Source organism: Guyanagaster necrorhizus (genome assembly GCF_019112545.1).
Source record: "Guyanagaster necrorhizus MCA 3950 unplaced genomic scaffold BT62scaffold_37, whole genome shotgun sequence".
Lineage (NCBI taxonomy): Eukaryota > Fungi > Basidiomycota > Agaricomycetes > Agaricales > Physalacriaceae > Guyanagaster > Guyanagaster necrorhizus.
In genome coordinates this window covers 352468-377738 of record NW_025064916.1, presented here as the reverse complement: position 1 = coordinate 377738, position 25271 = coordinate 352468, and the positions used below count along the sequence as shown (strand labels likewise).

The 25271-nt window shown below is 44.8% G+C and overlaps 4 protein-coding genes and 1 non-coding gene across 5 annotated transcripts; 1 reads left to right on the top strand and 4 right to left on the bottom strand.

Moving 5' to 3' along the window:
• Positions 1-2105: 2105 nt before the first annotated feature.
• On the bottom strand, positions 2106-2878 carry BT62DRAFT_1011573 (1-Cys peroxiredoxin isozyme; the record flags this gene model as incomplete). The annotated part of the gene is made up of 6 exons (XM_043177798.1): positions 2106-2165; positions 2216-2353; positions 2410-2556; positions 2606-2676; positions 2730-2745; positions 2795-2878. The coding sequence occupies 6 exons, from the start codon at positions 2876-2878 to the stop codon at positions 2106-2108; spliced, it is 516 nt and encodes a 171-aa protein (XP_043035053.1).
• Positions 2879-3020: 142 nt separating this feature from the next.
• On the top strand, positions 3021-4910 carry BT62DRAFT_923317 (uncharacterized protein; the record flags this gene model as incomplete). Its single annotated transcript, XM_043184495.1, has 6 exons — positions 3021-3027; positions 3715-3898; positions 4135-4260; positions 4309-4426; positions 4489-4709; positions 4826-4910. 6 exons carry the CDS (start codon positions 3021-3023, stop codon positions 4908-4910), a joined length of 741 nt encoding a protein of 246 aa, XP_043035052.1.
• A 1462-nt stretch (positions 4911-6372) lies between these two features.
• BT62DRAFT_t165 lies at positions 6373-6469 on the bottom strand. The gene has a single exon. It is a non-coding gene; the product is annotated as a tRNA-Leu (tRNA).
• An 871-nt stretch (positions 6470-7340) lies between these two features.
• Positions 7341-9876, bottom strand: BT62DRAFT_483944 (uncharacterized protein). The gene is made up of 3 exons (XM_043181123.1): positions 9709-9876; positions 8300-9656; positions 7341-8250 (listed from the first exon to the last, which is right to left on the bottom strand). Exons 1-3 carry the CDS (start codon positions 9759-9761, stop codon positions 7585-7587), a joined length of 2076 nt encoding a protein of 691 aa, XP_043035051.1. The 5' UTR covers positions 9762-9876; the 3' UTR covers positions 7341-7584.
• Positions 9877-9891: 15 nt separating this feature from the next.
• On the bottom strand, positions 9892-24526 carry BT62DRAFT_1080077 (phospholipid-translocating P-type ATPase; the record flags this gene model as incomplete). The annotated part of the gene is made up of 14 exons (XM_043179551.1): positions 9892-10969; positions 11028-11197; positions 11249-11531; positions 11587-11672; positions 11722-11768; positions 11824-12057; positions 12116-12462; positions 12517-12862; positions 12905-13652; positions 13706-14915; positions 14971-15011; positions 15064-15115; positions 15175-15661; positions 24521-24526. The coding sequence occupies 14 exons, from the start codon at positions 24524-24526 to the stop codon at positions 10092-10094; spliced, it is 4935 nt and encodes a 1644-aa protein (XP_043035050.1). The 3' UTR covers positions 9892-10091.
• Positions 24527-25271: the final 745 nt, after the last annotated feature.

Here is a 25271-nt window from a genome sequence, read left to right as displayed (position 1 = left end):
ATGCCTTTTTCTGTAGTTGTCGGACCCTGTACGAGAAGGGAGCAAACGCTGTCCTTCATATGTGCAACGTTGAATTATCCGTCCAAGCAACTTGAGTCCTGCGAGAAACTATATTTGTTATGACACATTACGACGCCTTCCGTAAATGTTAGTACAGTTCTCCTAGCAGTGTAGATAACGACGAAATGAATGAAGAAACTGGGGTCCGGCATGGAACAAACGTCATTGAGCGGACGAGTTCCAAATATATTTCGAAGGATGATAGATAGAAGTTTAAGATGGGTGCTGCGCCGAGTTGAACCCGTCTTCTAGGAGTCGAGTAGGTAATAAAGCAGATGACTGAACTAGTTGGTCGATGCACTGGAGAACAAACGAGACTGTCCTAACTTTCTCAGGAACTTGCGGATCTCGGCACAACTTGTGGGTGCTGGTGGGCACCCAGTGACCTCGGCGCCATAGAGGTGGTGACCGTACATAAGATTGGCGCGTCGCCAATTCCGCAGGTCATGTGTTGAATTTGGGATCACCTGGTGATGGCACCTTACAAGGCGGTCCGTGAGAAGACAAGAACTGACAAGAACTAACAATAGTCGGAGCCGCTTACAGATACGAAACCTGTGCGAAGACGTGTTAAAGAGGCATAGTCACGGAATCCACCGCTGGTTTGGCTGTTGAACGTTCATCTTTGCCAAACAAAACTCTTATCAATTCCAGAGTGCTAGGCGGCCATTGGGTACTCAATTCTATTGGACTCATATGGTCTGTGGATGAAGACATGCCCTGTGAAGATTATCGATTAAACACAAACGAGGAGAGCTAGATCGAACAGATTAGACTCACGGAGGCAGGCAAATAGCGTAAACGAGCCATCGTATAGAAAATTATATGCAAGAGTTAGTGAGAATATGACTGGAAGTGAAGGTAACTTGCAAGTCATCGGGTCTCGTCAATTGCTATATTAAAACGACATAGCCTTGCCAACGCCTAGAGCAGGAGATCAGAACAAGCCCAAAACACAACCCTTGCTAGCAACCAAATTAGTAGTTCCCTCTGCTGAGGAGGCTGACTTCTGTCAGGAGCGACAGCCAAAAGCACATTGGACAGAAGCAAACCGAAAAAGATGTCTAATTGAAGGGCCGACAAAGGTTCTCGTATTACCCGTCACCACAGAAGACCAAATACTAATGCCGCACGGATTTGAGGGTTGCGTATGCACATTGGAACAAAGGAGAAGAACACGTCGCTTGCCAGTGTACATGCCATATCATGCCAGTGAGAAATAGAGTAACTACGTGCAGAGTCCTGAAAAAATATCAGATTGACAGTAGCAAGCAGAAGAATTTAGATACATCATGAGCACCTTGCTGCTGCGAATAAGGTTGAATGTCCGTCGTGCTCTAGTAGAAAAAAGCGTCATGCGTGGGTCACCGTGACCAAAATGCGGAATTTCGGGCGGACTGCCACCGACCCACCTATTTCCGACCACTGTGGTACTTGGTAATTAGTCTCCGCCCCATTCCACTAATAGTGCACAAGACCAAGTAACGCCTTCTCTTTACTGTTGATTGCTGTTCACTTCATTTCATAGGAGGGCCTTGTTCTCGTAAACTTCGTGGAATACTGCGCATTAGTAGCTTCAACTTTTCTAGACGTGCAAAGAAAAAACGAGGCAGTGGAAAATTACTTGACATTGTCTTTATATAATAAGCTTTCCGGTAACGTTGGAACCTGAATGTCGACCTTGTATACCTCCGGAGACGTTAGTCAGCGGAAGACGTTATTTTTGACTCCGCAGCCAACGAAGGCCCCACCCGCGCCTAAAATCGATATCCAGACCCTGCTGATCCAAGTGCTTCTATGTGTAAAAGAGGTTTAATGACCAAAGTCCTGATAAGATCTTACACATACCGTCGATTGTGTGGCTGCATCTGTTCTGCCCGTTGCTTGACCTGACCAACTCAATCATTGAACTTTCATGCTCTTGGCCGTTTCTGTCCTTATTCCCAGCTAAATTCTTTTATGGACGGGGGGTCAAGACGTGCATAGAAGAACGCGTCTTATGTTGACGATACAAAATGGTATTACACATTTCTGGCTCTTACGGTTCAGAGTTTGGACAGAACAGCATCCGCTCCAGAAACGGTGACTCCCTTAGCAGGTTCAAGCTATACACATAACGTCAGCGAGTAAAAACGGCTACACTTGCGTATCGTACCTCTACATATTTCACCACGAGATCGTCGATGATCATAGCGTAGCGGGCTGTACGAGTACCAAAGCCAACAGCGGAGAGATCCACAGAAAGTCCCATGCTTTCAGACCATTTAGCATCTGTGTCAGAAAGCATTAGAAACTATAAGAGATCTTTAGTTTGACTGTCAGAAACGTAGAAGTTCGAAGCAACAGTACTTTGTCTTGAACGCCTTCGAATCTTCCCCATCCGCTCAGAACGAAAGCGTCATTCGCAGCAACTACGGCGATAGCATCAACACCTTTCGCCTTGAACTCATCGTACTTCTCGATGTAGGGGGGAAGGTGATTCACATGGCAGGTAGGCTGATTCGAAATGTCAGCAGTGTACTTAATTCGGAAGCAAATAGCGCACAGTGAAGGCTCCTGGAACAGAAAAAAGTACGATCTTCTTTCCCTTCCACGAGTTAGTGTTAAGCTTCGTGGCTATGACATATCCCCATTATTATGAGATTCAATCAGCCTCTTTTGGCACTTACGAATACCACAAGCAAGCTGACAATCTGATCAATGGGGTGATTTCCACAATATCAACGCGACATACCTTGGCTTCTAGCTCGGGTGTATATGCAATGTAGGTGAATGTTGTTTCAGGTATCGTATCGCCGACCTTGATTGTGGGTGCCATGATTGACCAGATGATAAGTATGGGAGAAGAAACTTCACTATTAATAATAATAATAAATAGTATTAAAACCGGCCCGATCACGTGATGCCTGACTAAGTAAGCCGGAAAATTAATAAGTTTAAATAAATGTTCTTGGAATACCATGCACAGTAAGTTTCTAGTAGCAATGCTAAAATTTTGACGCGTTAACGCTGCTCATCAGGGGGTATTGATTCTAGAGCGGCTGATCTGATAACCACTCGGCAATCTCGGCCATCATTTTCAGATAAGGCTGCTAGACAAACGAAGCTTTTGTCATGGATTTTCCTCTCTTACAGCATCTTTCCCTTCAAGTGTTTCAAGTTTTCGAGTCGGACGGCGGGAAACTCATCTTGTTCGAAAAAATTGTAGAATCTTCAGTCACCATGACTCTTTTCTATGACAGCGGCGCAATTCTTCAGTGTTAATGATGCGCTGCCAACGCTGACTCGGAGGTCCACCTGGGCGCTGTGAAGCGTCAGAAAGTCTCATTTTTTCCGGTCTTCCTTGAAACCCGTTTTGTCGCTCTTACTGGCCGCATATTCACTTGCAAAGAGGCTTCCCCTGGAATTCATGCGGTCATTTGCATCGAAGAACTTGAATATTGTCTGCGGGCGCTGCATCCCAGTCCAACGACATGCGTAGGCTCGAACCTGGGGTGCCAAATTTGACATCAAGCACAAATTATATATATCCGGACCCTCAGCCAGTGTTTAGCACTTGCGGAAGCCGTCGTTAGGCCGCTGCGCGACATTCTTCGAGCGACGTTCAAGACGACTTCACTTCGACTTTTTTTGCTTTGGAATTATTTTTGGCAGCCAGAACAGTTGCCATCACGGAACAGCCGAGTTTGGGATATACCACTCCTGCATTGGTGGTGCCATCACCCCCCCTTCGGGATATACGTGGCAACCTCTCCCAAGGGTTTCCTCCTTTGCGTTTCATCCTTCTGCATAAGGCATCACCTACTTCCTCGCTGTGCTGTGAGTCCCAGGCCCTCTGGTGGGTCCTCCGGCTCTCAAGGATTTTACAAAGGATTTTTTTTGGTCTATACCGTTTGACCTTCACATCCGAAACTCTCCGTTGAATGGTTATCGGCTTGGTCATCGTCGAGAGCGTTGTCTTTCAATCAAGGGGGTTGACACCTCGCCAACGTTGACAAGGTGTGTTCATTACCTCCAGGAATTCTCTGTTCTCCGATTCGACAGATCAATCTTCGATCATCTGTTGCCTTACAGTATTTACCCTTTCGCTTTACATCACTGGCGAATTGATGTGCTCCTGGCACATAAGAGGCGACCAGGTTCATCATCACCTTCTCCACCTCCACCACCGACTGCGGTTGTGCACGGCTCGACAACGATGTAAGCGTCTCTGTCCACTCTATTCAGTGCCTCACCTACTCCACCCAGGTCTTTCTGCTTACCGACAGTGCGGATTATTGTCACCTGCAACGCGGAGCGGTACCAGGTGGTCGACATCACTGGTGCGACCAATGGGTCGTTTATCCGGGAACGTGTCTTGTCAAAGGTCATTTTAGCCATGAAGGTTTTATTTGAATAAAATTAACAACCCGGCCCTTTGCTTTGCAGTTATGTATTCCGGATGATCGTTATTCTCGGTTTCGCGTCTACCAAGCCCAAGTAGGCACATATGCCCTTGGTAGCGCTCTGTCAGACGCGATGCTGTTTGAAATATGTCTCCAGCAAGGCGACCCGTCAGGGTCGCTGACATTCTTTGTGTCTACTGCGCCAGATCGACCACCTAAACCCACGGAGCCTGATTATTCGGACACTTATCTATACTCTCAGTCGTAAGTACCTTTTTGTTCTTTACCTCCAAAGGCTGACAAAATACAAAAGTCGTAGTCGCCGTCGAGTACGTGATATAACTGTCATCCTTTGATATCGTACTGATTCGTCATTACAGGGTTGAGATTGAGTCAATTTCAGACAGCTCAGTTGGGACATCTTTCGTTGCTGTATATTACCGCGCATGTAAGATAGGTCTGTAGGATCTGCAACACTTGTACCACCAGCCTGATCATGCGTCCTGTCGGAACACGGCTCATAGACTCTACGACTTCTCTGCTTCTGATTGGGAGACGCGGATCTCGCTGTCTTCGAAAAGCATGTTTTCCCCCCAGTCCTGAGTGTCAGATTCCAGTTGCCGGGTTCCGCGTGCCAATATAAAGATGCTTCCGAATCAATCCTTCTCTCTGCAGGGTCATACGCTGAACATGAAACCCGAAAACCTTGCTTCTTCGACGAGAAGGACTCCTTGAACGGCTATGCATCATCAACATGAGGGTGGAACGATTCTTTTTCGGCCTTGGGGTGAACGCCGAAGTGTTGTCGTGCTCTTATAGGTGCCATGTATAGTCCTGATACTCCCTGGGGTTCCGGAGATGGGGGACGCTGAGTAGCGGATGCGGAGTCAAGTTCTCACGAATGCAGTGTTAATGGGAAGATATCTTTGATCTACGGTCAGAACGGTGGAAGAGTATTCAGTTAGTAGGAGGTCATGTGGGAAGGTGTATCCTCCTCGATTCCCCGGTGGGTAAACGGGACATGAACAGGACGGCCTAGTCCTTGGGGTTTCTTTAGATGATCAGGTCTGGTTGAGCCACCATCAGCAGAGGAGAGCCGTGAACTCACGGGCAACTCGTGTATCATAGAAAGGCGCCATCAATCGAAACTTTACTAGAGTCATATGGGAGATATGCCTCGTTGAATCAGGAGAATTTGACGATCTTTGAGGCCCGAGGTTGCATCAAAATTGCCTCGATCGATCAACTGCCTCGACGCAGAATAGTGCAGACCGTCCTTCCTGTCCATCAACAGGTCTATATGGTCACCGGTCGACTAGCTGGATAATGAAATCTCCCAATGGTAGGAGCACTTCTTTAATGTTCTCTTAGGTCAGAGCTGTCTGATTAGGTCCCTGTGATTCTGATCTGCATGTAAATAATTAGAGTTTGAAGCGTTGGCAACATTTGGATGCGTCACTAGATGAAGGTCACGTCCCAGATCACTACCATCAACTAGTACTACGGCAATGATTGAACATTGAACATTCAAAATCGCATCAGCCGCGGTCGTATAAAAGATTGTGCCGTTCGAGCATGATATTCTTCGGCCGCATGGAGACTACGATTGGCCACGGAATTTGGGCCACACCGCTGTACCTGGTGCCGGGAGCTGCTGAGCAGAAATTTGATGGACTGTTTAAACGTTTAATATTAGGCTCGTTTACCAGCCGGCTATTCACTTCCGGGTGAAAGCGGCTGGGTAAATCTAGCCCGGCAAGCCACTTTATAGAAACTTGCAGAACTTGTCCCTGTGGTACCTGGTGCAGGGCTCCATATCATAGTTACCGATTAAAAATAGATCTCTATATATTTTCCCAGTAAATTACAGGCTGAGAGATCAATGAACGGCCGTCTGTTAAGATCACATATAATATAAAATAAAACATGACAACAGTGGGACTCGAACCCACGCCCTTTCGGACTAGATAACATAATGATCGACTGACCTGATTCTAGCGCCTTAACCACTCGGCCATGTTGCCCCTTAGTGTTGTCAAATTAGAGACTAAATGATCTAGAGAGTAATTTTCTTCGCTTCAGTTCAGAATTGTATCAAACATCAGCCGGATGGGAATGACCATGGCATGTCGGAAGAAAATGGTCAAGTATGAGCTCCGTTTTAAGGCTTACGAGTACAGTTTTCTATGTGTTTGCAACCCGTACTGACTCTTTCTAGTTTGTATGTATTATATGTAATCGTCCGGAAAATGAATTCGAAGCCGCCGCCCCAAGTCTGCAATCTGATTGACACGGAGCTAATATAAAACATGCCCGGGAGTGCAGTACACCCATGTCACCTTGGGCCTCATACCGAAAGACGCCATTCCGAAACTATTTCAAAAGATTGTGCAATACCTCCAGTGTGCCCCGCCACTGTAAATCCATTTGCAAATCGAAAATTCAGTCTTACGTTCCCAGTTTCACCGCGCGTACAGAAGGGAGTGGAAAAGGTATTACTTAGTACTCATGCGATACTACTACAACATCAGAACGTCAGAAAAATATTCGTTGAAACTTTTTTTGCTTACTTTCACCGTGTCCCAGGTTCGGGTACATAAGAAAAGCATCCACATGTTTTGAGACCCAAGACAATGCGTTACATTTTACGGAAACAGTGCAAGAGATTTTTACTCACCGGTTTTTCACGACACATTTTGTTGTGAATAACGGAGGCTGTATGGCGTTGTCCCACAACGCGATAGAGCGAGAGAGACGCACGAAGGTAGAACTGCGGACAAGCCAAGGAAGGCACAATCATGGGTTTTGGTGCCGTTCTGACGGTAATTAATTATTGCATCGATAAGTTCAGGGGATACGTGGCGTGTCTGGCATCAACACGCCAACCACGCATCTAATATACAGAGATTCTCGTTTTTGCGCCTTTTTTCGTCATTCCAGAGCGTATAAATCGGCGGTAGAATAATAAAGCAGCTTCCAGAAGGAAGATGGTGAAATATAGACGGGGTGAAGCGTATGGATATAGTACCTAGTAGGGACATTTGAGCGTGAGTAGTACTGATTGAAGGTACGACAAGGAGGTGGCTGATTCTAAATGGAGCATCAAGAAGAGAAATATCGGTAACATCGACATATACGGCTATTCTCCGCGAACAGTGGACCCTCTCGATTTGGTCCGTGCCAGCCCAAAGCCCACGCTGCTTGTAGGCCTGCTCGGGATCCTCCGCAAGTCTACCTGACTCTCCTCGCCCCCGATGATAGCAGGGTCAACGTAGTTTTGCTGGTCAAAGTGCTCAAACTTGCCATGGGAGCGTTGCGAGAGGTTGGAGGGGACGTGTCGGAGCGAAGGAAGGGGATTCAGGCCCATTTCGGGGGTGAGGAGGTTCTGGGAACGCATGCTCGGCGTGCGTGCGCGAGAGGGCAAGGGATTGGAGACCATTTCGGGAGTAAGAGCCCCGGTTGATTTATGTCGGGAGTGAGAACTTGACGCGCGAGGAGGAGGGAAAGGGTTGGGTAGGGGAGGTGATTCGGCTGGAACTGGCGTTTGTTCTCGGGATGGTGGCGCCTGCCATGAAGAATTAGCATGATTTGCAGATGAAGGTCGGCCTTGTGCTCGGTGGGATTGCGAAGAGGGTGGTCTTGCTGGGACCCAGCTTGGCCCCGTTTGATCCCATTCGTGGTTAGTCGAAAGCTGGACCTTGTCATGAGGAGGTAATGGCTGTTGTCGGGACGGTGGTCTGTCACTAGAAAAGCTCTCCTGTCTCCGGCTGGCCGATCTCTTTGCAGATGAGGGCGTATGCGAAGACTACGATGAAAATTAGAAAAACGAATACAATGTTGACCATCAACCTTACCGGAGTCTGGACATTGATGCCCACGGGAGAACTGCTCCCAGCTGAGGCGATGTTGGGGCTCTTCAGCTGAGATCGCACAGAAGACGGGTGTCCTTGCACTGGGGGAAGTGGTACATTATCGACACTCGCCGAGCTCTCTCTTATCGGGTCCAGATTACTGAACTTGCCCCTACCATCGGGTTCCAAGATCCCTAGACCAGTCAGCGTATCTACCGATGCGTTAAAAGAGGTCGCCCGCCCCGGAGCTGTATAGCTGTATTCAGAGAAATCATCGTTATTCTTCGCTTTACCCTTGCCCTTCTTGTCCGACTCCTCAGGTTGTGGGGACGCTGCTCGCATTGCGCTATTCCACTCATGCGGCGGAGGCATACTGATTGCACCGCTCGCGTCTAATGTTGGTATAAAGTTATCAGGAGCAGTAGCATACTGAGGATGATGGAAAGATTGTGGATATTCTGCAGGAGGAACTTCGACGTGGAATTCATGGACAGAAGGCGAACGAGGCGGGAGTGGCTCTTCTGTCTCGGTTGGAGATAATGTATGAGCAGAAGGAACCGTTGGAGGCGCGGCATGCGGTGGCGGCGGGAAATAGTACGATTCCGTGGTATCGGTCCTCGGTACTGGTCGTGGTGGTTCCTCGTACTCTTCCTCCTCATCAAGATCTTCCCCTTCTTCTTCCCCTTCTTCTTCTTCTTCTTCGTATTCTTCAGTGGCCGCAATCTGGGGTGACCTGAACTCCCCGATCTCCCGCTGAGCTTGGGCGTATCCAGACAACATTCCCATTCGCCTGCCCTCTATCAAGGCTTCAAGCACGGCACGCTTCTGTTCCGTCTTGTGGGCTTGCGACCGTGCACGTACAGCGTCTCTCTCTGCACTCTGCAGCTGGTCGGACACGGTCGCTAACACGTCTTCTCCCCTCACAATCTCCGACCGAGCGTGGTTATACTGGACACGGTACATTTCCAGCTGTTTCTTGGCCTCGATGAGTTCCTCATGCATCTTCAATCGACCTTCATTCAACAACTGGAATCGCTGCACGAGTTGGGCCGAAAAGTCCTCAGCGGCCGTAGCACGTTGCGTCTCGTGTTCGAGTCGCTCCAGCACAACGATCATCGCCTTGCGCATTTTATTTGCCTCGTACTCTTGATCGATTACAAGACGTAGCAGCTGCTTGTGAGATGCTTGGCCATGTATTAGCTCGCGCTCTCTACGGAATCGTTCCGACGGTCCGTTTCGTCGTCGCTTAGGGCGCTGAACGGCACCCGTCTCTTGTGATGGGGACGATAGAAGGTCGGACCTCGTAGACGATTCATTGCTGGCGGCAAACGTTTCATTGACGAATTCCTGGACGACGCCACTATAAAAGACACGTTCGACGCGGCATTTTTGATAGAGAGATATGTACTCACCCGTTCCCTCGATGACCTCCAGAATAAAAGTTGGAGCTACTGGCACCTTCCATGGCACGAAGTATGATACGAAGGCTGTCTTGGAAGAAAATAAACTGTTCAGGACGAGACCATGGTCGTCGGGTAAGGTAGAGAGATATGTCCGCCGCACAGCCACATAGTTGTCCCATGCTTCACGGAGCGCAGTTAGAAATAATAATATTCTAGGTGGTTGCACCATGATCATTGTTAGAGGTAATTAGAGTATATAACAAAAGTCCAAATTTCACATGAAAGGATTGCTATGGGAGGGAAAAAATGAACAAGACACAAGATGAGATAATGTAAGTATGTATAGAGTAAGTACCCTGCTGAAGGTACCTCTAGCCATATAGCAAGAAATCCTATAGTGCTCGGCCACCCTGCCAAGATATAGCACTAGCACGTCGGTCATCATAGTCCGGATCAGATGGTTGCTCTTGTTGCTGTAGCTGGAACGTAGGGGACTGCAGGTACTGCCCAGAATAATACCCTCCTTCACCTGATCGTGGACCAGGAGCGAGATGGCCGGAAGAGGATGTAGGAGGGCTGCCTACCATAGTCTCATCCGAAGCGTGGAAGTCGTCATATGCGGTAGCAAACGACGCTTCACTCGCTGGTGACCGGTCGATATGGTGATGACTATGACTTGATACAGACGGTGGATTCCGTACATCCATTTCATAGGCGTCTCCAGCATCGTACGGCATTGATCGTCCGTGGGTGGCAGGAACATTGATGGTGGGTGGTGATAGAGGTGGTGGACTAGAGGTATGAGCGCCCCGATGGGTTGTGGCAACGCTTGTTCTCCTGCTGGGCGGTGTGCTCGTGATCGAGCCATCAGTATAACGGTACTTGGGTGATGGTAGTGGCGAGGGCAGAGGGATATCAGAAACGGAATAGTATGATGCTGGTGTTTCGTTCCGCCGATTGAAACCACGGGGAGTAAGATTGCCTTCGAGGGGTGGTGTACCTAGATCTGTTCGTCGAAGCTGATTGCTAGGGCCAGGACTTGAAGTCAGTGCAGGCTCGTATGGGGTATTGCTAAGAGACATCTCCGACTGGCTACGACCATGTCCAAACATAGGCGCCGCTTCTAGTGTGTCAGCCCTGCGGTTCTTGGCTTTCCGATGTCGGATCCCAAGCTGATCCTTGAGATCGCCTTTGACCCACATTTCACGGACAATTTCTTTATCCAAAGGAAGGTACGCAGAAGAGAAGAATTTGCACACGAAACGGGGACCTGACGGATAGTAACACGATGTGAATGAAATAGTATCTTCGAAGAAATAGAAACACACCAAGGGCAACAACGGTGGAAAAAACAACCGTCGCCCAGAAAGGTACGCCACCGAACAAGATCTGCATCTCATTGATGAAGTCGGAACTGAAAAAGAAAGAATACACTATGATCCACAGCAGCATGACAATGCTAGACCCAAAGACTACAACCCATGTTATGACGGTCCAGCTGTCCGCGAACGTTAGTGACAGAGTTCTCGTTCACAAAAGAATGTCATACTAGTGAGTGTTCATTCCGACATAGGTATTCGCAGAGAAAATGGCGGAGACGGCAACAGTTGTTCCAAAGTCGGCCAAAGATTCCATGTCTTTCCCGCTCCACGACACCGAGAGACCAAGCGTCCAAACCAAGTACGCCATGAAGAACACAACCGCAGATTGATACAAACCATCTAACATGTAGATCCAGAATTTGGCCCGGGTGTACTCCAAGCCGCGGATTCCCCGAACATAGAGCTGCGGGAAAGCGAGTGCAGCCTGGGCGTTGATGTCCTGGTCGAATGCTAAAAAATATCATTGTCAATGAAGCACATGTGAGTTGTGGATTCATGATCGTACCTCCAAGGATAATAACGGGAAGCGATGTGAATACAAGATTGTAGAGCAAGATAAACGTGTACTGATACAGATATGTCCCATAGAAACTAAAAGGGTTGCTTAGCGCACGTCAAAGGATACGGTGCAGGGGCTCACTTATTGAAGGGCAGATACCAAAACAGAGCAAAGGTCCAGATGACGTTCTGGATTGCATGCGTTAGAGCTTTCAGTTCCTCCAACCGGCAGGGGCTTCCGTACCTTGTAAAAAAAGTTGCTGTGCATGTCTGCCACGCGCTGATACGACCAACGACCATGAACAATCAACAGCTTCGTCAAAAATCGGAACTGCCCAAAAGCATAGTCGGCCGACATAGCTGCCTGAGAACCCTCTAGACCGAACAGTCCGCAACCAATATTCGCTTCTTGAATCATGGCAACATCGTTAGCACCATCACCGATGGATAGCGTCATAGCATTGCGTCCTTCTTTGACCTGGGATCCACGGTAAGACTATTCAAACGTCAAAAAGGAACATAAATGTCGTGCGCACCAGTTTTACGGTCAACGCCTTCTGCGCAGGAGAAACACGACAGCAAACAACAGTTTCACACTGTGTACCGAGGTTAAGGAACAAAGGCTTAAGCTCCGGAGTTAGCGCGTATCGAAGAGTGTCCCCGTCGATCACGACAGCAAACGATGCCTTCGACCCAGGAAAGAAACCCCGCTTCCGAGGATCAAATGATGGCGGACCTAAAACAGATGCTATTTTATTGAGACCAGCCTCTATCTGCGAGCGCGCCTGTTCGTGTGAATCGGCAGAAAGAATCATCAGGTCCATGTCATTTTTGAGGAGATTGCAACTATAACCGATTTCAATCGCGGTCTGAAGTTTGTCCCCTAAGGATATTAGATTTTCAGGAAAAACTGCCATCGATGAGGACGCGACCTTACCTGTCAAAATCCACAGCTTGATCCCGGCGCGATGCAAGGTCTCGATGGCCTCTGGGACACCTTCTTGTAACTTATCTTCCAGAGCGGTAGCTCCAAGTATTTGCAGCGAGTGCTCGATAAGTTCGTTCGCTTTATCAATCTCCTCGTCCCGGTTTTCAATGGCATTAGTGGCAACGTCATACGTTCTAGACCATGTCAAATACTCCTCCTCGGTGAGCCAGCGGTATGTGATACACAACGTCCGGAGTCCATTGTTAGCAAACATCTCCATGTCCTTGCTCGTCTGTTCCTTCAGCACGGGGTCATGGTCTTGTGCAAGGCGTGCGTAAATAACACTATCCGCCCTCTTGCATTAAAGGATCAATCGTCCATCTGGACATCGGAAAACCGTACTCATTCGTTTCCTCGTGCTGTTGAACTCGAGGACCTTTAAAAGCGTGTACTTCTCCGACTGGCCCATGACTTCTATGTCAAAAGTATCCTTCGATTTCTTGACAAAGGGGAACCCAACGTCGCGCGCGGCAGCCACCAACGCGGCCTCGTCCGGCGATTCAGCCTTGTAATCCAAGTGATACGGTAACTCCTGGGGCTCGGGTTTGTCGGAAAGGACTGTGTGACACAAAGCGAGCGCTCGGAAGAAGGCGATGATGTGACCCCGTTGTTCAGACGAACGGTCCGCCAAATTCTGCGCGAGTTTAGGTGACACCAGAGTCAGCTTGTCCGGTTGGAGGTACCGGTTCTTAAAGGTGCGTTCCATAACACTCAGCATTTGCTGCTTGAGCGCTGCGAGTTTCTCCGTCAAGTCACGGGGATCAAGAGAGTCTGCATTGCCTTCTCGGGTTGCAGCACCACGCTGCGCCTCCGTCACACCTTCTCCATATGCGATACCATGGACCGAGCACTTCTGGAATTCCATGACGTTTTGCGTGAGCGTACCGGTCTTGTCGGAAAACACGTACTCGATCTGCCCCAAGTCATCGGAGATGTTCCATGTTTTAGGAACGCAAGGTGTGTCGTAAGGTTGGTAGTACATATCCACGTCCTGGGAAATGAAGTAGGCCTGTATAGTCTTGACGATTTCGATAGAAATGTACAATGATATAGGTACAATGTTTTGGAAAGCGATGAGACATGACCTTCATGGGGCATAATGAGCAGCTATCTACGAAAGAAAAGGATGAATACATACACAAATGTTATTATGGCGTTCAAGATTGACGAGTCTGTCGCCTCCGAATCAATTTCGAAAAACTCTGCGCTGGTGCCTGTTTGCGCATCCTGTACACCATTGAAAATAGCCGCAATGGTGCACATGAATACCAGAACACCGAAGTTGACGATAACGTTAAAATTGGTCTCCTTCTCTATTTTAGAACGTTTCGACGGCGTAGCGCCTCCGTTCAACATGATCTTGGTATCTGCGCCTGTAAAAATGACTAGCCCAATGATCCAAGTCGTATTACGGATTGCACATCCACGAAGGATCATTTCATTGATCGTGACCGGCTCTTGCCTCTTTTCGCCCGTGAGAGTATCCTTGTAGCGAAGAACACCATGGTAAAGATAGAGGTTCTGGTGTGGTGGTTCTGAGTCAAGACAAAATGACGACCGCTCGATATCGTCTTCAGAGGCAATGGACGAAGTGGCTTTGATGGATTTCCGAGGCTTTAGATTAGTTTCACCGTCCAAGTTCTTTGTCTCCAAATAACACATGCCATCAGGATCTGATGTCGAGAGAACGACAATGTCAGCAGGAACCTGGTCGTTCTCCCGTAGAAGAACAATGTCTCCAACTTCCAGCTTCTTCCATAACGTCCTCTCCCACCGGGCAGAACCTCCAGTTCGCCGCTTCCAATCAATTACGCCTAGCGTAGATTGGGAGCCATCATGCTGCTTGAATTGCCGGAATTCCGTGGTAGAATTACGCTGCGTTGATGTATCAGAAAGCGATGATGCGTCCGGAGGGTAACTATGGGAATCGACGCTCTGGATATCATCCAACTGCCGACCAGAACTTGAGCGTGCATGATCAAGATCAAAACTCGTGGTGGACGGATCATCATGCGAAAGGACGGTGGAGGTATCGCTGGTTTTGCTGAGCATGACACGAACGCCATGGCCAGCCTCGTTAGCCTCTCGGTCACGAAGTTTGCGTACGCCTTTAGTAACCTTCCCCGGTGGATTGATACCCAGCATCTTTTCGAACCAGGGCCGGGGGTCTGTCGGTTGGTTGACATTACGCCACGAGCCTAATTTTGTTGCCGCCGACGTGTTCACCTCTTCATCGAGAGTTGCACGGCGATAGTCTTCGACAGCATCCTTAATGGCGGTGACGGTGAGAATAAATGCAAGGGGTAGGACCGAGATGGCGCCCGATGCTGCGTCAAACACAGAGAAAACTGCGGAGCATCGTTAGAGGTATCGAGCATAAAAAAAGCGAACGTGAGCGCTCACGTTGAAGCACGACAAGGGTAAGGAAAAATAGGTTTGCTACCCTGAATGAACAGGTAAACGCGATAAAGAGGCATAGAAAGTACAATAACACACCGCCTAAATTGCTCGTATAGATTCTTGGGAATAAAAGTTAGAATGGTATATTCTACACGTCGGCATGAGATTAGAGAAAGAACGAGAAAGAAGGATAATTCTAACACTCACTGGTAGTTCGGACCTTGTTTCTCTCATAGCGAGCAATAGGTTCCCCGCGAACATCGACTTCCAGCACTCCCAAAGGATAATTTACATAGACATTCCTCCGCTCGCCGAGTACCTCTGTTGAAGGCGCGACGTCGACAGATGTCGGCTCAGGCTTTTTCTTCTCAGCAGTCTTCCGAAAGAACCTGGACCGTTTCCTCTTCCTCCTCTTCTCAGCTCTCTGTTCCGACCGTATCGACTCTGCTATTGCCGACGCTGCAGTCCGGAAGGTTCGAAGGCGTAGTTCTGGATCAATAGTCTCGTCGTTTTCTTCGTCGTATTCGGATTCTTGCTGATTAGAACGCCGGAGGAAAGACATATGGTAGCCTCCGTGCGGCAATTTGCTAAGGTTTGACGCGAATTTAGAGTCAGCAATACCTGCGTATGTACTCGCCCTGGTACACCGAGAACCAGCACGGAAAACGAGGACGAATAGAAGAAAATGAGGGTCCTAAACGAAGGTAAAAGGGAAAAGCAATGTACAGACTGCACTGCTCGCAGTGATTGCTATTTCCGGTGCTGAATCATCATCGGCTATTGTCTGCGACGGCCAAAAAAAGAAAATCTTAGAATTATTTCTCTACGACGAAATCTTCGGACCTGGAAGGGCGCTTTCCTGATATCTTACAGAAAAATATTTCTTGCCCATAAAGCAGGCACCACGCTATGAGTTTAGATTTCATTCCGAAAGGTTGTAAACGCTTGTGGCAAGCCACAGATTCAAATTTCATTGCTTTCAAATCACTACGGAGCAATACAGCTGACGTTGAATGGCACTGACGACGCAGCCTCCCTCTGCGGACCTCGAATTCTGTCACTTGGCAGGCATGCCCCTCATTTTTGCAGAAGAGAACCTCAGTAGTCTACCCTTGCTGCTGTGTGAAGAATCGCAGGTCAGGCAGGCGAGTCATCATTATTAATTGCACAGTTCGCCGTCAAGTCTCCCCTAAGTAGACTCTTTAATCTCTTGACAGGCAAGCAATCGAGATTAGATAAGTTTCTTAGCGGACCTGGACGGTTTTTTATGGACGAAATCATGTGACCTCACGGCGCGAGGGATTCCATTGAATCCGCCTTCGTTTAGTGTCTTTACGCCCGTTTAAATTATTTATGAGCTCCCGCTACCTTGGTGTCACCAAAATGCTTCACTCAGACTAATTTTCAGCATAGTAAAGCGTGCCTTAATTGATTATTTTGGCTTTGTAATGTATAGCACATGATTTTCAGAAAATCATGGTCCAGAGTCGATCCTCCGGACTTTAGGCTTAGGTCCACCCGTTCAATGATACCTCCTCACTCAGGGGGGTATTACATTGGCTGCAATGAGTCATTCATATCACTGATCATGAGTGTGTCATAATGTGCCTGTACAGTGTAGAGGTATGAAGAGATAAATGTAAAGAGCATTCACAAACACCCACAGCAGCCATTACCAAGTCTTTCTATTTATGGAGGACATTGGCTATATTTTCCACTATATGCAAGCATGCCTCCCCTCCCCCCCAAAAAAAGCAAACATCCAGTGCCAGTGGCAATCTGTTACTACATTTCAGATACAAGTGATCACAAAGTCCATCTCATCCACAAACCAGACATCATCTTCTTTCCCTAACCTCCCCCCTCCCCCAAAAAAGTGATTGCCATATAAGTGTTGCACCTAATATATGTATAGTGTTAACAGTTTCCATATCATGTCTTACTCTTATTACTCATGTTCCAAGCTTCCTTTGTTGCATAAACAAGCTGATGATTACTTATGAAGAGATTATTAGTGTGGACCAAATTGACTTTCTGAAAGCAGTATGTACACTTCACCATTGCCTGTTCTGAACATGTTTGTACAGTGTGCAACCTATTATCCAGTAAAACTATTTCTGGAAATGAAGAGAAGTCTCTGGAATTGATCTATTCCTTCAACTTCTTCATGTCAGAGAAAGCAAAGTTGTCAAGTTGCCAGAGTTGTTTGGAGATATGTTGCCAAGCAGCAACAGTATCTGCATCATTGAGCAGTCACAAATTCCTTTGACATCTGCCATAGCCATAAAGCTATCACCTGTAGATTCTGACCTCTAATCTCTCTCACCTTTCTTTTGTATCTCTACTGAGTCTGCTTATTTAACAATGGGCTAGAATTGAGTGATATGGATCAGAGTGATATGAGTAACTCAGAGTACATTCTGCTACATTACAGTCAAAATACCTCTGGCATTGTTGCATGATGAACATAGTATTGATCTATATCAAGTTGAAGTGTTCAGTTCAGTGATGCTTGGCTCTTATACTATTGATACCATCTATTGTTGAAATTCAGTTTTCACAGCTTTAATATCATATTCTATTTATATATATTTTACTGCTTATTTTATACTTTGACATTTTTTGTATCTTGTTGACTTGACTCAGAACCACCACTGTCCTTACTCTATATAACCAAATATACTCTTCCTTCAAGTCCAATATGCCTTTCTCCAAATCATCAGCATCTAAATTCCAACAGATTATAGGCTCTGAGCCCTGCTAACTTTTATCACTTGTTTCTTGGTCCTGCCTCTATTCCACTCATTTGCCATCTTGCTCATGCTTATTGTCAGTAGTACCACAGCCTCTCATTATAGTTTCCTGTATTTATTTGTGCCTTACTATTATTCTGTGTCTATCTGACATCTTGTTATTTTATCATTTCTATCACTATATTCATTATTATAGCTGCATGGTCTAAATACCAGTTTGCTCCTCTTGACAACACCAATTACTTTGATTGGATTTATGCTCAGCACATGGATCTCATCAAGAAGAAGCTCTAGACTGTCACTGATGGGAGTGAGCCCAAGCTGCTTGAGTTCCCTAACTCTAATATAGTAAAAGGTTGAGTTAGACAGAATGAAGAAGCTCTGACTACTTTCGCTAGCAATATCCTTCCTTTCCAATACCATCTGACTTGAAATGCAACTTCAGCCAAGGAGGCCTGAGACAACATCAAGTCCTACCATACCACTGAGAGTCTTGGGAGTGTTTGTTATGATTTTTCTTTTATTTTGTTGACTTTGACCTCTATTTATGCTTAGTCAGAATGCCTGGACCAGTGTTTAAGACCATGGGATCAGCTTAGTCAGCATAACAAGCTAGATTAGTCATTGTCTTTTGATGTGACAATAACACTTGATGATAAACAATCATTCTTTTATAGCCAGTAGCAATGCTCAAGGGCAATAGGCACAACAACAAGGACAGACACAATAGGTAGTATTATTTATAATAGCTAGGACTCATAGTATATAAGTAGGACAGCTTTTGCTGAGATAACCTCAGCTTTAAGTTAAAGTTTATTTTTATACCACTTCACTCTCAAGCTAATTGTTAGATCCAAGCTGCATGTGATTATTAACACATGATAAACTGATGTCACTTTGCACTTTGAGTAGAATGTCAGAGTTCACTTTATTATGATTATAGTGGTGCATCAAGGCCTTGAGAACTGGCTTGAGAGAGGATAGTGTGAAAGTAAACTTTAGCTCGAAGCTGGAGATTTACCAGCAAAAGTGAGCTCCTTAAATACTGTACAAGTCATTACTAAATATACTGCTGTCTAATTATGTGTTGCTGCATCTTTGATGCTCATTGTCCTTAGATATCACTATTATACATAAAAGAACAATTGTGTATTGTTGAGCAATATTGTTGTGTCAAAAGACAATGACCAACTTGGCCTAGTTGTGATGACTAAGCCTTGCTCCATGGTCTTAAGCACTTGTGTTAGTGCTCTGACTAAACATAAATAGGGGTTAATTTGAAGAAAAAAAATAGAATAATAGAGAAATTATAACACTAATCAGTAATAGCCTTGACACATCTGATTAATAAGCATATCAGTGGATTTTGATGAAACACTCAAATATGAAGTGATATCAGTTTATCACATGCTAATGATTATATGCAACTTGGGCTTAACAATTAGCTTGAAGCTTTCACTTATTAGATCTAAGCTTTATATGATAATCAACACATGATAAACTAACATCACTTCGCACTTTGAGTGGAACATTAGAGTTCACTAATTATGTTTGATTGGTGTAATACAAGGCCTTAGAAATTGGCTCAAGGTAGAGTGGTGTAAGAATAAACTTTAGCTCAAAGCTGGGGATTACCAATGAGAGTGAGCTGTCTTAAATACTATATAGGTCATGCTAATTATACTACTTGCCTATTGTATGTTGCTATATCCTTTGTGCTTATTGTCCTTAGATGTCACTACTATACACAAAAGGTTTATTGTGTGTTGTCAGGCAGTGCTATACATCAGAAGACAATGGCAGAACAAGCCAGTTATGCTGACCAAGCCTGTCTCATGGTCTTAAATGCTTAGTTTAAGTGTCCTGACTAAGCATGAATAGGGGTTAATGACTAGAAAAAGATAAAAAGGTGAAAAATCATAATATTACCTCCTTCTTAAGACCATCATCCTGATGGCTTAATTTAGAGATATTTTATAGTCTTGTATGGCCTGTGCTGCATCCATGTATTTTTCATTAATCTACTGGTTGGATTCAGATTCATATCTCTTCCAGCTAATGAGATAATCCACTATAGTAGTCATACTACCACTGTGAGCTTTGACTTTTTGTAGTTTGTGGTTTAGGACTTGATCAATTTTATAATGCTCTTCATCATTGATTAGATCAGATGGTGGTGGTGGTGGTCTTTCTTGATTTGGGAAGGCAGATGTGACATAAGAGATTAATAATGCCTCATTGAAGACATTATGAATTTTTCAGGATGGTGGAAGATGAAGTTTATAAGCAGAAGTGCTGACTTTGGCCAGAACAGCAAAGAGACCTATTTATTTGTTTATGAGTTTTTATTTGGGGTGCAATAAGTGGAGGTTGGTCATATCCAGCCAAACTTTATTATTGACTGAATATTGTTATGTGAGGTGATAGTGTTTGTCATATTGTTTCTTTATAGTGGTGGCCACTTATTTAAGAGCTGTCTTTGTTTCATTGTGGATTTTTATCATTGTGGTGGTGAAGTCTGTAGAGGCAGGAGTGGTTGTATATATGCATTTGGTTTGGATTATATTGAAGTGTCTTCTGTAGTTGACAAAGAAGGAAGTTTTGCTGGTTGCTGAGTGAATCTGATTATTATGCTGGAAGGCAGTGAGTGCTAACCATTCTGCCCAATCATCTTGTCAATAGTTAATGAATAGTTGAAGATATTTTTCAACTTCTTGGTTAGCTCATTCAGTTTGCCCATCTGTCTGAGAATGGTAGACTGTGGATGCATTTCATTTGATGTTTAGAAGATGATATAGATTGTCAAGGAATTTTGAGATGAATTGAGGGCCTTTATTTGAGATGACGATCTGAGGCATACTGTATTTAGCATATACCTCATCATGAAGGATCTTCATCCATCCTTCTGATGTTAGTTTAGTGGAGTAGGCAATCAGGATGATTGTCTTTAAGAAGCAGTCAACTATGATGATTATAGCATTATAGCCATTAGAGTTGAGTAATCCAGTGATCATGTTGACAGAGATATGGGTCCAGGAGACTTGTGGGACCTCATTTGGATGTAGAGATATGGCATGAGCTTGGTTCAATGACTTTTCCTATTGACAGGACTCACAGGCCTTAATATATCATTCGATGTCTTAGCCTAATTTTGGCTACCAATATTCTTGCAGTACCAATTCTTTAGTCTTTGCAATTCTAGAGTGTCTCATAGTTGTGTGATCATAATATATGGTGATGATCTCACCTTGTAATGTCATATCCCAGAGAATGTAGATTCTTCTGTTGTATTGAATCATTCTTTCTTGCATCATTATTTCCTGTTTGTGGTTCAGGGATGAGGCTACACATTGATCCCACTTGCTGGTGTTCCTGGTTGCACTTTTAATCTGCTTGTGGATCTCCTCCTCCATGGGCATGATCATTGCTCTGAAGTGCTCTGGGCAGATCAGCACTACCCCCTCATTGTCATGTTCTTTCTAGTTGTGATCAGCTCATCAGCTGAGTAAGTCCACCTTTTTATTTGCTGTTCTTGCCTTGTGATGCAGAGTATACTGATATTGGCTTAACTCAGTAACCTATCATGCTTGTTATCAATTTAGTTTCTGCAGCTGTCAGAAGTATCACAGATTTTGATGATCAGTCTAGATTTCAAATATCTGGGCTGTGCTGATCAGGTAGTGCCTCCACTCCTTTAGAGCTAACATGATGGCTAGGAGTTCCTTGTTATAGATCTTGTAATTTCTTTCCATCACTGACAGGGCTTTTGAGAGAAATGCTACAGATTGCTATTTTCCCTCTTGTTCCTGAGAGAGTATGGCTCCAATGGCTCCTTCACTGGAGTCTGCTTTAATTTAGAACTTCCCTTCTTGCATTGAGATAGCTAGTATGATGTCTTCAGCCAGTTGTCATATAAGGTTGTTGAATGTGAGTTGTTGGAAGAGCCCCCACACCCATAGAGCATTCCTCATGAGTTGTGTCATGAGGCAAACCACCTTGCTGTAGTCTCTAATAAATTGTCAGTAGAAGTTGGTGAAGCCTAGAAAGAATTGTAGTTTCTTTTTCTTGTTGGGCTCTGGCCACTTGATTATTCTGGCCACTTTGATGAGGTCTATTTGTATGCTTCCTTTGCTAATGATAACTTCCAGATACTCTATTTCAAGTACCTCAAACTTGCACTTCTCTGCTTTGAGGAACAATTTGTGTTTTCTCATTAATACTAACACTTAGCATACCAGCCTCCTATGCTCCTCCTTTGTTTTTGACATGATCAAAATGTCATCCAGATAGATGGTTACCTTTCCAGTAGTGATGAGTTCCTTAAAAATATCATTCATTATCCACTGGAAGGTTGTGGGCAAATTGGTTAGCCTAAAGAATATAATCATGAGTTTGAATAGCCTCTGGTTAGTTTGAAATGCTGCTTTCTATTCATCTCCCTCCTTGATCCACATATTATTATATTCCCATCAGACATCAAGTTTCATGTAATACTTGGCACCCCTAAGTTTGTCTATCAATTCTGAGGTCAAGAGAAGTGGATAGCGATTCTTGATTGTCATCTCATTTAGTTTTGATAATTCTGAATGGGTTAGAGCTTGCCATTCTTCTTTTTGATGAAGAAGAATGAGGATGCTATAGGGGATTTTGATGGCTGTATTCTTTCACTTGACAGGTTTTCTTCGAGGAACTTGTCAAGCTCTTGCTGTTTGTGATGCCCAAATGAGTATGTTTTGCAGTTGAGATTGGTATTTGTGTTAGAGATTAGCTCAATAGCATGATTCCATAGTTTTGGTTCTGAGAGCTCATCAAAACTTTCCTTCTTGAAGAGATCCTTGTAATCTTGGACTCACTTGGGTACCATTTCTTTGAATATCTTTTCTTCTTTCTTCTCATAGGCCTTAGCAGCAAAGTCATTGGCATGGTGAACAGCTTGCAAATGTATGACAGGTTCCAGGTCTACTGCCAAAATAGTTTCTCTGTCCTCTATTTCTTTGTCTCATCTGTTATCTGGATCTTTATCTGATAGCTTAAATGGGAGTTTGTGGCATTTGCATTGAGCAAATATAATTTTTCCAGTTTTCTAATTGATCAGCAGATTATGTCTGATCAATCAGTCATGCTCTAAGAATACTTTCTTGGAACTGAGATCAGTAATGGCCAGATCAATCTGTTCAGAGTGATCTCTGATTCAAAGTTGAATTTCTACAAACCTGGTAATAGACCTGGCCTGGTTCTTAGTTTTATCCATGTTGTAGACTGAGATTGGAGCCATGGTCACTCAGGTTGACAACTGGTGCTTGTCAATGAAAGCCCTATTAATAGAGCTGCCTGTACATTCACTGTCAATCAGAACTGTTACTGCATGATTGGCATGATTGGTGAGAGTCTCAATCTACATCTTAAGGGTTAGGTCTCTTCCAACCATTTTGGCTTGATGCATATAGCATCAGGATCCTCATAGTTTGTCAAGCCACTCTAAGGCCTGGCCTCTTTCTGTCTTTTGTAGTTTCTTGATAACATTGCCCATAGCTTCTTCAGTCTGGGTTTTGTGTACTCAGTTCTGAAGTGCAGCTTTGGCAGCTTCCTCAGTTATTGCTTTCAGGATGGTTTGTCAAGTCCATTCAGTGTTGAATGGCTTGAGCCAGTTAGCAGAGCTTGCTGCCTCTGTTTGGCCTGTAGGTGTTTGAGTTTTTTTGTGTGATTCTTTGATGTGTGAAGTGGATAACCCAGATATATTCAAATACATATATAATCTAGGCATAGGGGTAACTATAGAGGTATTGTCAGTCCATCTTGTGGCTGTTGTTTGCACACTATAAAGTCCTGTGGCTGATCTAATAGAATCACTTACTGATCAGTCTCATCTTTTACCTCTTCAATCTTTGCTTCAGTGCCTAGTCCTTTTTCTAATTTCTGGAGTTTAGCTATCTGCACTCGAATGTCTTCATGAGTCTGCTTCTTTTTTAGGCAGTTCTTAGCCATATGGCCTTTCTGCCTGCAATTAAAGCATTTTTCTTCTTTTTTCATCTGGTTGATATTCATTAGCTTTCCTATGCCAGTGTATGTAGTTCCAGTGCCTGTCTTCTAGATGCCATAGGAGGATGAGGCTATCAGGGTTCCTGATGGTTTTCTGGCAGTTGTTCCCAATGACATGTTCAGAGTTGATGGAGTCAGCTTCTTGTTGTAGTCTTGCAGTGTCAGCTGTTCTGCTTTCTGTCTTTGCTGCTTCTTGTATATCTCAATGATTTATTCTTTCTATTTATTATAGCCTACTGGCATCAATGCTTTGATGCCAATAGCTGAGATCATCATAATGTACAAGAAGGGAACTTCCCTCTTGAGAGCCTCAACCATTCAGCCATCATTAGCCATGTCATCTCTGATACTGGTGAGCTTTGTAAGTCATTCTAGCTCATCAAAGTATTTGTTACTGTTTTATCACTCATTTTATACTTTTTGATCTTCTGCTTGTAGACTTCTTGAACCATAGAGTCAATGAATTTATTATAGAGTATTTGTTTGAATACTAGCTATAAAGAGTAATGATAATGCCTACATATAAAAGATCAAAAGTTGGGGGAGATGAGGATCCATCATGTTTTTGCCTTTTCTTTAAAGTATGAGGCAGCAAAAACTACTTGATTCATGTTAGTTCTAAGGTATCCAGTATATACCTCAAAATATTATTTGCAATCAACCAGAAAATAGTCAATATTATCCAAGACTCCCTTAAAGGGTTGTGGCTTCCTAAGTAAGTCCAGTTTGCACTGTAGTATAGTAGTGTTCTCAGGGAGGACACCCATTGGATTGGGCTAGTCCTCAAAGGAAAGTTGCTGCCATTTGGCAAGGGCTCCAGAGAATAAGTCATCAGTGACTGGACTTCTCTGGGGCACTGTCTCCTTTTATACTATTACTCCATTGCAGATAGTGAAATCTAGACAAATAGCTTCTGGATTGTCTCAAATGGGTTTTTTTCTGGTGCTACTTTTGGTAGCCTCATCCAGAGGCAGTTGCATGGCTAGAAGCTGACTCCTGGCCCCTATCCAGGGGTTTTCATATCTGATAGGCTGAAGTATGAGCCATACTCAGGTTCAGGTTAGCTGAGTTGCTAAGATTCATACCAAAGAGGTTAAGTATGAATCTTGGCTTTGGATTGACAGAGCTATATAGACAGCTTATTTTGGCATGATGAATGGTGACCAGAGCATTGGTCAGACTTTTAATGGTGACTGATATGCCAATAGTTGGCTGAGTTGGTCTTCCAGGTGATAGTGATTGTAGATCTTCACCACATAGTTAGTCACAGTATGTCTTAGGATCTCCTGTCATTCAGATGATTCAGCAATATATAATTGTCTCATTTTAGTTAACAACCAGTTGTCATCTCTCCATAGAAACTTTACCCCTTTCTAATACCAATTTTCAACTTCTTTCTCTCTGTTTTATTGTATCTCCTCTCTCAAGGCTTCTGTATCTGTGTCCTCCAGATAGAAGTATGCAATATTCCCTCCTGCATGTGGTTCTTTACTGCTTTCACTGTCCCCTGTG

Coding starts and splice junctions, on each gene's coding strand:
- BT62DRAFT_483944 (XM_043181123.1), bottom strand. CDS start 9,761: ATGGAAGGTGCCAGTAGCTCCAACTTTTATTCTGGAGGTCATCGAGGG. Junction 9,657..9,708: donor GGAGGTCATCGAGGGAACGG/GTGAGTACATAT, acceptor TGTCTTTTATAG/TGGCGTCGTCCAGGAATTCG. Junction 8,251..8,299: donor GCATCAATGTCCAGACTCCG/GTAAGGTTGATG, acceptor TTTTCATCGTAG/TCTTCGCATACGCCCTCATC.